The 13,457-nt window shown below is 42.7% G+C and overlaps 3 protein-coding genes across 3 annotated transcripts; all 3 read right to left on the bottom strand.

The window, feature by feature from the left end:
- On the bottom strand, window positions 1-2,347 carry BDR25DRAFT_231222 (uncharacterized protein; the record flags this gene model as incomplete). The annotated part of the gene is made up of 2 exons (XM_033685372.1): window positions 1-1,794; window positions 1,844-2,347. 2 exons carry the CDS (start codon window positions 2,345-2,347, stop codon window positions 1-3), a joined length of 2,298 nt encoding a protein of 765 aa, XP_033545450.1.
- Window positions 2,348-2,920: 573 nt separating this feature from the next.
- On the bottom strand, window positions 2,921-5,264 carry BDR25DRAFT_56130 (uncharacterized protein). Its single transcript, XM_033698748.1, has 4 exons — window positions 4,175-5,264; window positions 3,350-4,119; window positions 3,234-3,295; window positions 2,921-3,183 (listed from the first exon to the last, which is right to left on the bottom strand). The coding sequence occupies exons 1-4, from the start codon at window positions 5,157-5,159 to the stop codon at window positions 3,015-3,017; spliced, it is 1,986 nt and encodes a 661-aa protein (XP_033545451.1). The 5' UTR covers window positions 5,160-5,264; the 3' UTR covers window positions 2,921-3,014.
- Window positions 5,265-6,049: 785 nt separating this feature from the next.
- On the bottom strand, window positions 6,050-7,392 carry BDR25DRAFT_290381 (ribosomal protein S7). Its single transcript, XM_033688512.1, has 3 exons — window positions 7,114-7,392; window positions 6,744-7,061; window positions 6,050-6,680 (listed from the first exon to the last, which is right to left on the bottom strand). The coding sequence occupies exons 1-3, from the start codon at window positions 7,378-7,380 to the stop codon at window positions 6,243-6,245; spliced, it is 1,023 nt and encodes a 340-aa protein (XP_033545452.1). The 5' UTR covers window positions 7,381-7,392; the 3' UTR covers window positions 6,050-6,242.
- Window positions 7,393-13,457: the final 6,065 nt, after the last annotated feature.

The following is a 13,457-nucleotide window of genomic DNA, read 5'->3' on the forward strand; positions in this document are numbered from 1 at the left end:
CTACCCTCCCCCTCCCACCAATGCCCTCGGTGGCCCAAACACCCTATGCCCCCCGCGTCCCTTCCCCTCCGCTAATCCTGCATTAAACCCCCTATCTCCAAAAACTCTAGACTTACCCTGCAGTGTCCAATTCACGACCGGTCCCGGCGGACTCCCTGTATATGGGTTCATAGCCGTTAGAATCCAGCCTCGAGCTAGAGAGTCATAGTCGGTGGATTTGACGGCTTGCGGGACGGCGACAAGGAGTTGTTTTGAGTATTCGAAGGGAGCGAAGATGATTGCTTTGGAGAAACATGAGTTGGGAGTTGGGGCAGAGATTGGGTGTGGGATGGGTGCAGAGGTAGAGATAGAGGAGGGAGATGAAGAAGGGTGTGTGGATGGGAGTGTAACAACCATCGGGCCATGCGAACGTTCTGTTGCAGAAGATGCCCAGGGAATACCATGTGTAATCAACACACTCAGGAAGTTCAGCAGCAGTGTGAAGCTTTGACGACCTTCTGGCGTAGTGACGTAATTCTGGATTTGGAACAGAGGGCTGCAGAAAACGTCTACGACTTCTCTCGACAGTGATTGAGCACTCGGTTGGTACCGCGTGGACAGATCGAGAAGCCAGTTTGCCCCGCATTCGAAACAACAAGCGAGGGTTTGGACAAATATGTTCTTCATAGACGGGGCGCGTGTGTGGTTGGGAATTTGCCAGGATGTCCAGGTTGGGTGACTAGGGATTGTGAATTGAAGGCACAGATCGATGATGGTACGCGCGCGTTGGACGTGGGATGTGAAATTAGGGTTTGGGTATGCGCGGTGCGGAAGTTCTAGGAATACCAGATCAAGTTGGACGTATTCTGCTCTGCCGTCCGAAGCTTGCGTGATTTGTGTAGTGGGAGGTTTGAAACGGGGCAGCGATTGTGATGATGACACAATATCAAGTGTTGTAGGCCGAGCCAGCCAGGATACAGAGCCGTCGTGGAGTTGAAGAGGCGGCCCGGTCGTGCAGAGAGATACGGGGTCTCGTGCTGCAAGGCCGACTAGGAGAAGCTGGCGAAGACATTCATCTTCTATGCTAGGTCTCTGAAGTGGCGAGACTGGCTTAAGAACTAAAGGAAGACCGGAAGCATTCAGTGCAATGCAGGTTTTGTCCCGATTCGCGTCAAGCCTTCGAAGGTATTCTGGAAGTCTAGGGCTTCCATTTGCTTTCATCTTGAAGGTCTCTGCTATAGCCGTAACATACGTAAAGGGTTCTATCATAGGAGTTAGAGGCGTAACCGGACTCCTTGCGAGCAGCACTTCCCGCTCTTGCATCTTGGCTCGGCGGTTGAAGAGTTGCTGTAGTGATATTTTTCTAGCCTGGTGTTTTGGATATACGCTCACGATTTCCATGGCGAGTGTAAGCATGTGGAGGAAGAAGGCACCAGTGAAGCGTATGAAGGAGTATGAACCGTCATCCACCCCGGTAAGGCAAGGAACCAAGAACACATGGCTACGGGCTAATCTCATCTCATGTCCGCACCACGCTCTCTCAAAGAAGGTAGAGCTCAGAATGCGTTCGAAAAATAATCTGAACGGGCTCTGAGCATGCATAAAGGGTGGATTAAGGCCTCTATTCGGATGTTGATAAACTGGAAGATTCGAATAGGTGTACTGATCGAGATAGTGTCGAAGAAAGGCGACTTCTTTCTCATCAGCCACAATATCATCGAGTGCGACGACGACTGTTCTGGCGTTCCTATAGATTGTGTCTATTGCACCAATAGCGGCTGCCTTTTCTTCTTCGTCGTCCTGGTTGATGCACACCTGAAGACACTTTAATGTTAGTTCGAGCTGTTGGCCCTACGGTGCATACCTGATCAAACCATAGTCCCTCGCTTTCAGTTTGCCTCTCCCGTAGCACAGCCTGGAACATGGCAGGCGAGGTAGGAAGTGGAAACTGTTCCACTTCTCTCACCCAGCCAAACGGTAGGTTACCCACAGGAGAAACCTCCTTCCGTGGAGATACCATACTCCCATCCTTCCAGCAATAACTTAACGCAACAAACGACGTCTCTTCCTCGGCGATATTCTCCACATCATTGATGAGGCGGAACACCAAATCATCCACGGCCTTGCTTTTCGGCACAAAGTCTTTCGCAACAGTCGGCGCCAGCCGACCGAGGTCTTGCAATAAAGTTTCGGCGTCAATCGAAGAAGTGTCGGATACCCAGGGATGCCGGTCGACGAGTATCCCGCGTCTTGCATTTTCGCCAACCACGTGCGCGTGCAGAGTCGACGTATCGAGGTCGTCTCTGTCAATTTCCAGGAACTCGCAATGTCCCATTCGAGGGAAAGGATCAGACATTGGAGGAAGCATGCGTAGAACCCTAATGATGGTTTAGGAGCAAATAGATGTAACAGAGCGCTGATGTGGGATAGCAAGGCAGCTAGATCTCTTTTTCAATGACATGGAATCCTTTCATCGAGGTCCTCTTGGCATTGAGATATTTCTGCATTACCGTTCGGCGCCACAATTGTATCGAGCCGTCTGGGGTGGTGATGTTTGGGGAGTAACCTGGTGGGCGGGTCAGTATGACACTGACGTCGGGAACAAACGCCCCTCAAGAATCATTCCGTTGCGTTTACAGAACAAATATGAATATGCAGCGTAGATAAGGCAGATTTCGATCGTATCATAATCAAACAAAATACACTTGACTTCCTAGAAAGAAAAAAAGAAAAGAGCCTACAGCAATCCATAATTTCTACCAGTTGCACAGGTGTGCCATCTCGAGATGCCAAAAAGGCCATCTCAAGCACCTCCATAGAGTTCATGATCTGAAGCGCATCTTGCATGAAACCGAAAGCGAACAAAAATAGCCCCCAAACAACCGAGGTGCAAGAAACAGCCAAACCAAACCTTCCTCATCAATCGCCAAACTGTTTCCGTTTCGCAACTCCAACTTCCCGCCATCGCACATCCCACTGCGCTCAGCCCAGATGAACAATCTTGAGACCACATGACAAATCTCCAGACAGATGGATCAATCAATTTTGGCGTTTGCAAGTTTCCCGGTTGGATTCGTGAGCACATTGGATAGTCGCAGATTTTTTCGCTTATATTTGCTGTGTTTTCGAAGGCGTTTTCGAGCGACCATCACTGGGACGGAGGACTTCGTGACGAGGTAATTACTGAAAGAGCCCAATAGGACACTGCGAAACGATCAGCTTTCATGCGGTGAACAGATTAAAGGTAGGTATACCCTTTTAGAGCGCTTCGGCCTCTAGATCCGAGGATGACCAATGTTGGCTCGAGAAAATCAATCTGTCAAGTCTGTCAGTAGAACGCCAGTAGTGTCAAAAGGTGTTTCGTGCTCACCACTTCCGTGATCATGTGCTTTGGACTCTTGCAATGGAAAACCTCCACCACAACCCGGACTTGCAAGCGTGTCTTTCTAAGCAATTTGACGCATCGATCTGATACCTCCACCGCTGCCTGATATCGCTCTTTCTCCGCTTTTCCCATGGTGCTAACATCCGCTTCGGATGCTGACACACTATTATGCAATGGTGAGGGTCCGGGCCCAAGTCCTTCGTTTGACAAGCCTCCGTGACTTGAGAGTGTCTTCAACAAAGAGTCTGACTCCTGCTGGGCCGTAGCGCCTCCACTTGTGCCAGCCCCAGAGGAATCGCCGCCGACGCCAATTTCTTCATCAACGGCATACACAGCTAGGAGAGTATCACCATCTCGCAAGACCGTGCCAATTGTCCACTCTAAAGCATAAGCGGCCTCTTCGCTGAGATCAGTTGCAACGAGGTAAACCCGCTGCCGTCGTAGGCCTTTCTCAGCGTCCTCCTGGAACTGGCGCCACTTTCCGCGAATGACTTGTCGGACACAACGATGCGCCTCGGGACTTGAATGGATTGGGGAGATATTCATAGCTAGCTGCTGTGCTGACTTTATTTCGTTAAAGTCAGCCTCAGTGTCAGAACTGAAGGGGGTTGAGTATCCCGATCCGCCCTGATCGAAGTTGGTGTGGGGATGGACCCCAGTTTTCTTGCTTGTCATTTTCTCGCCATCCGGGCTCGTGACGGTGACGGTAGGTTCGAGTAAAGACCTGACTTTGTAGCTCGATGATACTTCTTTACCTAGAAGAGTCTCAGTATGACGGCGCTTCAAGTGAAAGCCGCACAAAGCACTTACGTTCGTCCTCAGCTGCTGCCAAGAGACTCTTCGGTTTCTTCTTCTCAGCACCGCGCTTTTCAGTCTCGTCGCTTTGTCTGGTACGTCGTCTTCCTCTCCTCTTCGACGAACTCCAGTCTCCCCTTTCTGAACTTGCATCTGAATCGTCGTCTTCGCTTGAATCCACCGCAGCCTCATCGTCACCGAAATCGTCCATCGCTAATCGCACTCCCCCACCGGGCGCAAGTGATTCTCCTTTCACGGGATCTGAGCCCTTACGAACAGGCAACGTAGAGAGTGCCCCGCCCGAACGGAGGAGAGCAGCGTCCGACAATCTTCGGTATGCACTCTGCATATCCACAATCTTCCCCGAGTCCGTTACGTATTTCTTAGGATCAGGCATCAAATTAAACGAGTTGGTATTAAGCTTTCGTCCTCCGGGAGACGCTGACCTGCCAGGATCTGGCGAGCCTGATTTGCCTTTGCCGAGGAGTCCACCTAGAGAATTGTGCCGCTCTCGATCTCTCGTGCCGCCATGATGTAAATCGGATGAGTTTCCGTATATTGCAGACATGGCGCCTTTTGATTTCTTCTTTCCTCCTTGTGACACCCGCTTGGGCATGGAGTGGGCCTCTATGGTCGGCATCATCTCGAACTGGTAGGCGGCTTCAGGGTTCGCTCTGGGACTTGCAAGGCTGCGAGCAGAGGGCGGCGGAGACGTAGGTCCGCGACTGGAGCTTCGATTCGCTCGTGGGGAGGAAGGGTCGAGCATGCTGCCATAGGGAGTTGCGATGCCGACGCCAGTGCCCGCAACTGAGGCATGGCGAGCTGAGGATGGGGCTGGGCCAATGTCGAGCATGCTCCGCACTGGCGATACTGCGGCAGCAGGGCTTTGCGCGCGGGCAAGGGGGCTTTCGGTGCGCGGTGGCCTAGGAACAGATGGCCGCCCTTCCAGCAGCGCCATGACCTCCCTCCTCTCTTCGTCGAGCGCCGATTCAAGAGACATTATTGCTGAGCTTCTGTAGGTGCCGTTTCTGCGATGTAGTGACGCGTGTTGACTTAGACGTGGGCGGTAGTTCCGTTGGAGACAGTGTTCTCGGTGGAAATTGCTTGCGGAATGGCAGTCGATTAGGGTTGCGAATAGAGAGCCTACTGTGGAAGCGGCGAATCACGGGGAGGCAGACAGGGACGTGGATGGTGCGGGCGCGTGTGGGGTGATGTGGTACCGTGAAGGGTACCTGGGGCAGTCGTCTGGAGTTATGTCATCATCGGAGGGAGCTCCAGGCTGTCAAACGGAGCGTCCGCTAACAACAGCAACCAATTGCCTCGAGCGGAAGGAGGAGATGGATAGTGGATGGACACGGCGGGGTAAGAAAATGGAAGAATGAAAAGAAAGCGAGGGCTAGCTGGATAGAGCGATCTCGAGTTGTTAACCGCTGTCAGAGAACAAGAGGTTCCCAAGACCGGTGGTGGATGTGAAAGACATATGGAAGAGCGGATTTAGCTGAAGAGTGAATGAATGGGGCTTCGGAGGCAATAAGCGCGACAAGGACACGATACGTCGTGGGTCGTCTGCTAGTCTAGGGCAATGTTGAGGGGTTGGAGGACGATGCGATGAACACCTGGGCAGGGGCTTGGCACCTGGAATCCTATGATGGGTTGTCCTCATGTCGCATGTTCTTTACAGCGTCTTCACGGTTTTCTTACAGTTGCGGCTCGCTACCATGCAGTACCTTCTAGCTAGGTGAGCTACACCGAGACATTTATATCAAACGACTGGCAAGTCTGTGTTATCTGTTTGTTTGATGCATCTCTTGGCAGTGACTTGGCACAATCACATGATGCTCGCTGAAGATCCAGCTGCCGATGAGGACGTGCACCGACAACAGCCGACAGGGCAGCAGCCACAGCCTCAGAGTCGATCACAACGAGGATGAACTACGGTCTCAATTGCGTCGGATGTAGTTCCCGGCTATCCATATATGTGAAGAAGATTGATACAGCGGAATACCCTCTGACACCATGCTAGGGTCCGATAGTGTACATTCATACCCCGATCTGACTCTTGAAGCATCCTCGCCGTTTCCTCTCATCTCTTCCTAGGCAAGACAACGTTTGCTCTTGCTGCGACACCCAGCTTGTGTACGGCATTCCTTCGCTCCCAAACCCCGCTGCGTCCTTCAACCACGCTTATCAGCTCTTGCGCTACTCTCTGTGCAAATCCACCCTTTCCACTTCCTACGTGCCTCCGCCGCGTCGCTGCTGCAAGAATCCACTGGACTGCTGTTCTCCGTCGTTGCCTTTGGCCAAGGGGGACCGGGATCTGCAAGGCAACACCACCACCCGCGGCACCCCTCTGGCTTCGAATGCGGAGAAGAGGGGCGACTGAGTCTATGGCGAGGGTGAGGTATAATATAGGGTTGAGAGGGAGGTGTGATGGTGGAGGAGCACCAGGAATTAAGGGTCGGGTTGGGTTGATAGTCGGAATGGGAGCGGTGCGGAGATGTTCAAGAATAAGGGCCATATTCTATTTAGTGAAATGTTAGCCAATACATCTTTTTAAGGACATGCAACAGAGGCGAGATCTTACCCGTTGAGCAACGCTCTTCTCACCATGGCGCATGAGCAGATTGGTGACTTGGTCAACGACTGGGTCGTATCTATGTTTTACGTGCGCATCCTTAGGAATCGGGAGTGTTGGCAGCCCAAATTTCACGCCTGGAACTTCTGGTCTTGTTTTCAGGTTGAAATCCACGAGCCCCAAATCAACCCCGCCGGCGGTAGTTGGTGTAGTAGTCGTAGAGTACGAGCGGGAGCATTTGGGTGTCGAATCCAAGGGCTTTGCTTTGAGCGCGTTCTGCATAACTTTGGGGAGCTTCGATATCGCCTCTTTGTCATCTTTAACAACCTAGTAAGTATAAGTCAACACACTCTGGAAGATGAGTCGAGATTTGACGGACCTCCTCGATGGGTGTTCCCTGCTCCAATTCTGGGCCTTCCGTGCCTGTGATCTTAGCCATTTTTGCAGCCTCCTCGCTAACCACTGGTAGAGATTGCGAATCAATGCGTTTTGATCGAGTTGCAACAGGAGGGTCTTTCTCGTCCGAGTAGAAGCGGCATCGGGGTATCGCCGTTCGTATGACGGGCTGGATTCGCCATTGCGATTGCCGTTGCGCTCTGTACCGAATTCCACGGGCAAATGATCCAATATTCAATCGTGGAGGCATATTCGATTGCGGGTTGGAAGTACGAGTCCTGCGGAGAAAATGACAATGAGATACCGAACTCAGTGTGGCAATGCGCTAGCCGTTTTTGGCAAGCACGCGCACTGCAAGCAACTCCTTCTGTACAGTCATTCCAAAAAGTCTGTCCCATGGCCTGAGCACTCGCTTATGAGCTCAGGGGCTGACTTGTGAGATAAGTGTGGCGCATGATTCTTGAAGCATGGACGCAGATCACGTGCATTCTATTTTTGGCATAAGCGGGAACCCTCAGGTTTAGAGGTGCGGTTGGAGCTGTGCTGTGAGTCGTGCTGGCCCGAATGGCACCATTTGCAACACCACAGCAAACATGGAACTGGCCAGATAAGTGCCAGCGCAAACTGACCCTATAGATGTGCCTGCAGACTATGCTTCTCCTGTAGAGACCGAAGAAGAGATCCCTTACCATACCACATACTACTAGAAGCGCGGACGACCTTTAATGAAGGAGAAGGCTTAGAGCTAGCAATACCTTACCCTACCTAAGGAGAAAGCCCTTGTCGCGTTTATACTACAAATAAGTGCAGTCAGAACTTCTATATGTGTTAAGTATATACCTGCACTTGCCTTTTGCTGTAACGATTCTCATGAATCGTTCCATCTCGGGCGGCCCGGAACCTCCGGAAGGCCCCCGTATCGGCCCCGACCCCGACCTGGCCCCAACCCCTGCTGTTACCCCTATTCCCTCATGTATTTAGTCGCACCTCGCCCCCGTAGCTAGCCTAGTAGTTTTCTAATATCCTTTGTACAAGGCCTATAGGTGTTAACAGAGATCCCAGGTCATTAAGTCCCTACGCACTCCTATACGCCTCTAAGTGGATTCCTACTGCATTTAGACCTATTGTCTTGCCTATGCTGTTATATTATATTAGAAAACTTACTTTTACTAGTAACGTACTTTACAGGCGAGTTGCTTACACACCTAAGTTGCTTACTTTTACTAAGACTCTACTAAACTACTTTTTTTACACTAATGCATTTCTAATAACACTACTTAGACATGCTAAAAAAATGTTAAATATAGCTTATACTTTAAACTTTTAAATAAAACATAAAACTTTTAAAAAAAATATGCTATAGCTATATATAAAGTCTTTTAAAGAATAATAAATAACTATAGCACTAGATAACTTTTATAAGCTAATTTTACAGCTAACTTATAAAGGCTAAGTAATAAAAAGTAGGTAATTATTAAAACTATACTTAAGCTATATGTGTAAGAATTTTTCTCTTAAATAGCATTTATAGCTAATATAGCTAATTTTTTACACACTAAGCATAATCTAGGCTATATTAGCATAAACTAGCCTAGTATATTTATAAAGTGTTATTTAAAGCTTAAAGTAAAGTTTTAAGTATAAGTATAGTTAATAAATATTTAGCTTATAATAAAGTCTATTTTACTAAAGTTATATATGTTATTATTTTAAATACTATACTTAGCTTTAATATTCTTTATAAGGCTAAACTTACTTTAAATTACTTTAAAACTTTTATAAAAAGCTTTTTTATAGTTATTGTCACGGTATCCTCCCCGGATCCCAGACATAACTGTATTGGACGCGTACTAGAGTATTATTAGTGCACGTCTGACACAAACACGACACAACACAGACATGAACTTAAGCACAAATCGCCTTAACACTAACTAAACCTAGAACAGGCTTAATTTATACCTAAAGCGCTTAGACTTCTAAGCTAAGTATTTAATTACTAATTTCCTCCTAAACTTTTCTGTTCCTTACACAATGTCTTGTACCTACTATAATACCTTATATAGTAATTAAACTAGACTTCTGTAAAGCTCTATAACCTTACTTATGCATAATTATAACATTACATTATGTTAAAACTTTAGCTAAGAATAGCCTCTAAATCTAATTTAATAAGCTTAGTACTTGCACAACTCTAAGCTATTAAAGCAAGCTAAAAAGCCTTTTAAAAAGCGCTTACTCTATAGGAAAGCTACTATGTTGTAAGCTTTAAAGCTTTTTAAAAAGACTTTAAAAAACAGCTTTATGTTATTAAGTAGTCTGTTTCTGCCTTAACTCCTGTTATAGTAGTAAGAACTAAGAACTTACTAGCCTTAAAGCTTACCTAGAAGTCTAGAGATAGCTTAACTCTCTCCTGCCTAACACTGCCTACAACTTGTAACTTTTTTAACCTAGTAATAAAATCTAACTAACTCCTTAATCCTCTGCTGTTTAACAGAAAATAGAAAAACCTACTTTCTTTTCTATGTAAGCTTTAATATAAACTTAAAAGAAACACAGACTAATTCCCCTTTAAACACTCTTAGTTACTATATGCCTACTCTTAACTTAACTATAATGTAACAGCCTTAATTAACTTACTAATAAATAAGAATATTATTAACTTAGATTAATTTATAGCATTTCTATAAGCAACTTATAAAGACTTAAATAAAAAGTTAACAGCCCTAAGTTGCCTAAACACTTTATAATAAAAAAGAAAAAGCTTTACTTTACACTTTGCTAAGTTCTACTAACTTGCATCTAATACAGGCCTAAATAAGATAGGTCTAATTATAGCCCTATATAACTCCCTCTTAACTAAACTATAACGCGCTATAGTAGGAGAACCCCTTCTAAACAACCTTAACGTGTATGCAAACCTAATTACTACCTACAATAATAACATAAGGTTCCTCCCTGTACAAGCCCTAATACGCCCCTAAACTAGCGCAGTTGCAAATAAGGACCCTAATATAATAAAAATTAATTTAAATTATGCTTTAGTTAGTTCTAGAAAGCGTAAAAATTACAGGAAGAAAAGTTAATGCTTTAAGTGCAGTAAGCATAGTTATATCTTTTAAAACTGCTCTATTCCTCTTCTTTAAGTCTGCGCAAGTAGCGCTGCTAGCACTTATTAAAGATTCTTACTATTCTAATTTTATTTCTGTAAGGGCTTTAACTTGTATTTAAGCTCTAATCCCCCTTACTACTCTTAATGTAGCTGCAGCTATAGCAGTAGAAGCCTACAAAAAAGCTTGTCCTAGGGCTAAGTCACCCTCTAGGACTAATTTAACACTAGATCTCTGCTAACCTATAGGCTAAGTCCCCTACTAATAACTAGAAGTACTAAGTTAATATTCTTATATATTTATAACAAGAAACTGTATTAGCTCTAATATAAGCTCTTATTAACTTAGAAGTAAATAGCATAGGTTACATTAACAGAGAACTAGCGCATAAACTAAATCTTTAATTAACACTACTTACCTAAATAATTTACTTAACTAGATTTAATAGAAAACAACTTAAAGAAGGTTTTATCTTTTATACTATAACTATTATAATTACTTACTAACACTATAAGAAGCAGATTAAGCTCTATGTAATAAACATAGGATGTTATAACCTAATTCTAAAACAACTATAGCTATATTAGCACAAGGTTGCCTTTAATTACTAAGAGTAAGTTTTAAACTTTAACTTTTCTTAATGCTAAGATGTATGCTTACACTTACACCTAAATAACACTTAAATAGCACTTAATATAGAAGGTCTTTAGACCTACTCCTTAATAACTTAGAGAAAAACTACCTAAGTAAGGCTAACAAGCTAGGCCTTTTACTAAGATAGGCTATGTAAAATAATTTAACAACTACTTAAACCTAAAAAAGAGAAAGCCTTTAAAGAACCTTTACCTACTTAATTTAGACACAAACTAGGACTTAAACAGTAGATAGACATCTGCTACATAGGACCTGCCCTATTTATAACTCTAGCTTAACAACTAGATTACAAAATCTACGCAGTTATAATTTCTAATATAGACTAAGCTTTAGCTCTTTAAAAACACACTAACTTAAGAATAATAGTCTTTTAAGACTACTATAACCTATTATATGTCTTTTTTTAAAATAAGTCTAATAAGCTTTTAATATAATGTCTGTATAATTACTAGATAACTCTTAAGCCTAGCAAACAACCTAGTTATAGGCCACTGTATAGGATGTTACTAAACAAATTAAAAGTGCTCTAAAAATACCTTAACAAGAACCTAAAAAAAAGGTTTATTTAAGCTAGCTTTTTACTAGTAGTGTTACCTATACTATTTATAAAGAAACCTAGGGGTAGGCTTTAATTCTGTGTTAACTACTAAGGACTAAACACTATTACTATTAAAAACTAATACTTAATTCCTTTTTTATAGAAAACTCTAAGCTAACTAAGTAAAGCAAAGTATTTTATAAAGTTAGATATTATTACTGCCTTTAACAAGCTAAGGATAGTAAAGGGTGATAAGTAGCTAACAGTGTTTTAGACCTAATATAGACTATTTAAGTACCTAGTAATGCCCTTTAGCTTAGCTAACGCGCCTAGTACTTTTTAACATTTTATAAACAACTTACTCTAATCTTACCTAGACATGTTCTGCACTGCGTATATTAATAATATTCTAATCTATAGTAATAGCCTTTTAAAGCACAAACAGCATGTACGCTTAGTGCTAAAGGCTATAAAAGAAGTAGGTCTATAACTTAACATAGACAAATGCAAGTTCTACTAATTAAAGGTTACATATTTAGGATATGTAATCTCTATAGATAGCATCTAAATAGACCCTGTTAAGGTTTAGACTATGCTAGATTAGCAATACCTAAAAGACATAAAGAATGTTTAAGCCTTTATAAGATTTACTAACTTTTACTAATAATTTATTAACAACTTTTTATAGCTAGTAAGCCCTATAATTGCACTTACTAAGAAAGAAGTTTAATTTAACTTTAACTTAAATTACTAATAGTTTTTTAACTAGCTAAAAAAAGCTTTTACTAAAGCTTTAATACTTTACTACTTTAACTTTAAACTACTAATACTTATAGAAGCTAATGCCTTAGACTACATAGTAGCAGGAGTTCTCTCCTAGACTAAGCTAGACAGGACTATTAGGCCTATTATATACTTCTTAAAAAGAATAAGTCTTGTAGAAGGCAATTATAAAATCTATAACAAGAAATTACTTACTATAGTACACTGCTTTAAACAATAGCAACCTAAACTAGAAGGTGCAGCGCATCTAATATAGGTCTTATTTAACTATAAGAACTTGCAGTACTTTGCAACTATAAAATAACTTAGCTACTAATAAGCTTATTAGTCTAAATACCTATCTTATTTTAATTTTAAGATTACTTATTATTCTAGTTAAGATAAAGAGAAACTAGATGCTTTTATAAAGTAATCCTAAGACGTTCTTGCTTAAAAAGAAGTGTAAAAAGCTTAACACTAAACTCTACTCTAACTTAAGCTATTTTTAGACCTTAACCTAAATAAAATAAATTAGATAATTAATTAGATTATTACTAATAAGTATCTAAATAATAAATTTATCTAAAAAACCTTAAACCTGCTCTAAAATAGCACTAGTTAGTTAAAAAAGGTAACACTAGCTAACTATAAAAACTAAAATAGCAAGCTGTATTACTATAACTAACTTATAATTTTTAATTCTAACAAACTAAGAATTAAACTACTCTAAATTATACATAACTTGCCTGTTAGAGGACACCTAGGCAGAGGAAAGACTCTTAACCTACTACAGAGAGAGTACTACTAGCCCCGCATGTTCTATACTATACGCTAATATGTATTATGTTGCTATACTTACTGTAAAGTAAAGGCCTCTTAAAAAAGGTACAATAGCCTGCTTAAACTGCTCCTAATCTTTAAATAAGCTTAAAAAGACATATTAATTAATTTTATTATAGACTTACCTTTATCTAAAGGGTACATAAATATTATAGTAGTTGTTAATTACTTAACTAAGTATTAACACTTAATACTATGTTCCTCTATAACTGCCTCTAATATGGCCTAGTTATTCTACTAATATGTATAGGTTTACTATAGCCTGCCTAACATAATTATATTAGACAGAGGTACGCAGTTTGTCTTAGCCTTCTAGGATAAACTCTGTAAATAGCTCTAAATTATCCTCTATCTATTTACAGCTTTTTACCTAGAGACTAACAGCTAGACTAAGAATATAAACGCTGTAATAGAATAAGTCTTATA

Source organism: Lindgomyces ingoldianus (assembly GCF_010093535.1).
Source record: "Lindgomyces ingoldianus strain ATCC 200398 unplaced genomic scaffold BDR25scaffold_24, whole genome shotgun sequence".
Lineage (NCBI taxonomy): Eukaryota > Fungi > Ascomycota > Dothideomycetes > Pleosporales > Lindgomycetaceae > Lindgomyces > Lindgomyces ingoldianus.

What these genes read in the sequence shown, in the direction of transcription:
- BDR25DRAFT_290381 (XM_033688512.1), bottom strand. Translation starts at nt 7,380, where the DNA reads ATGCCTCCACGATTGAATATTGGATCATTTGCCCGTGGAATTCGGTAC. An exon ending in AGGGAACACCCATCGAGGAG is followed by an intron (nt 7,062 to 7,113) that starts GTCCGTCAAATC and finishes TATACTTACTAG; the next exon opens with GTTGTTAAAGATGACAAAGA. An exon ending in AGAAGAGCGTTGCTCAACGG is followed by an intron (nt 6,681 to 6,743) that starts GTAAGATCTCGC and finishes TTCACTAAATAG; the next exon opens with AATATGGCCCTTATTCTTGA.
- BDR25DRAFT_56130 (XM_033698748.1), bottom strand. Translation starts at nt 5,159, where the DNA reads ATGTCTCTTGAATCGGCGCTCGACGAAGAGAGGAGGGAGGTCATGGCG. An exon ending in GGCAGCAGCTGAGGACGAAC is followed by an intron (nt 4,120 to 4,174) that starts GTAAGTGCTTTG and finishes AGACTCTTCTAG; the next exon opens with GTAAAGAAGTATCATCGAGC. An exon ending in AGCACATGATCACGGAAGTG is followed by an intron (nt 3,296 to 3,349) that starts GTGAGCACGAAA and finishes CAGACTTGACAG; the next exon opens with ATTGATTTTCTCGAGCCAAC.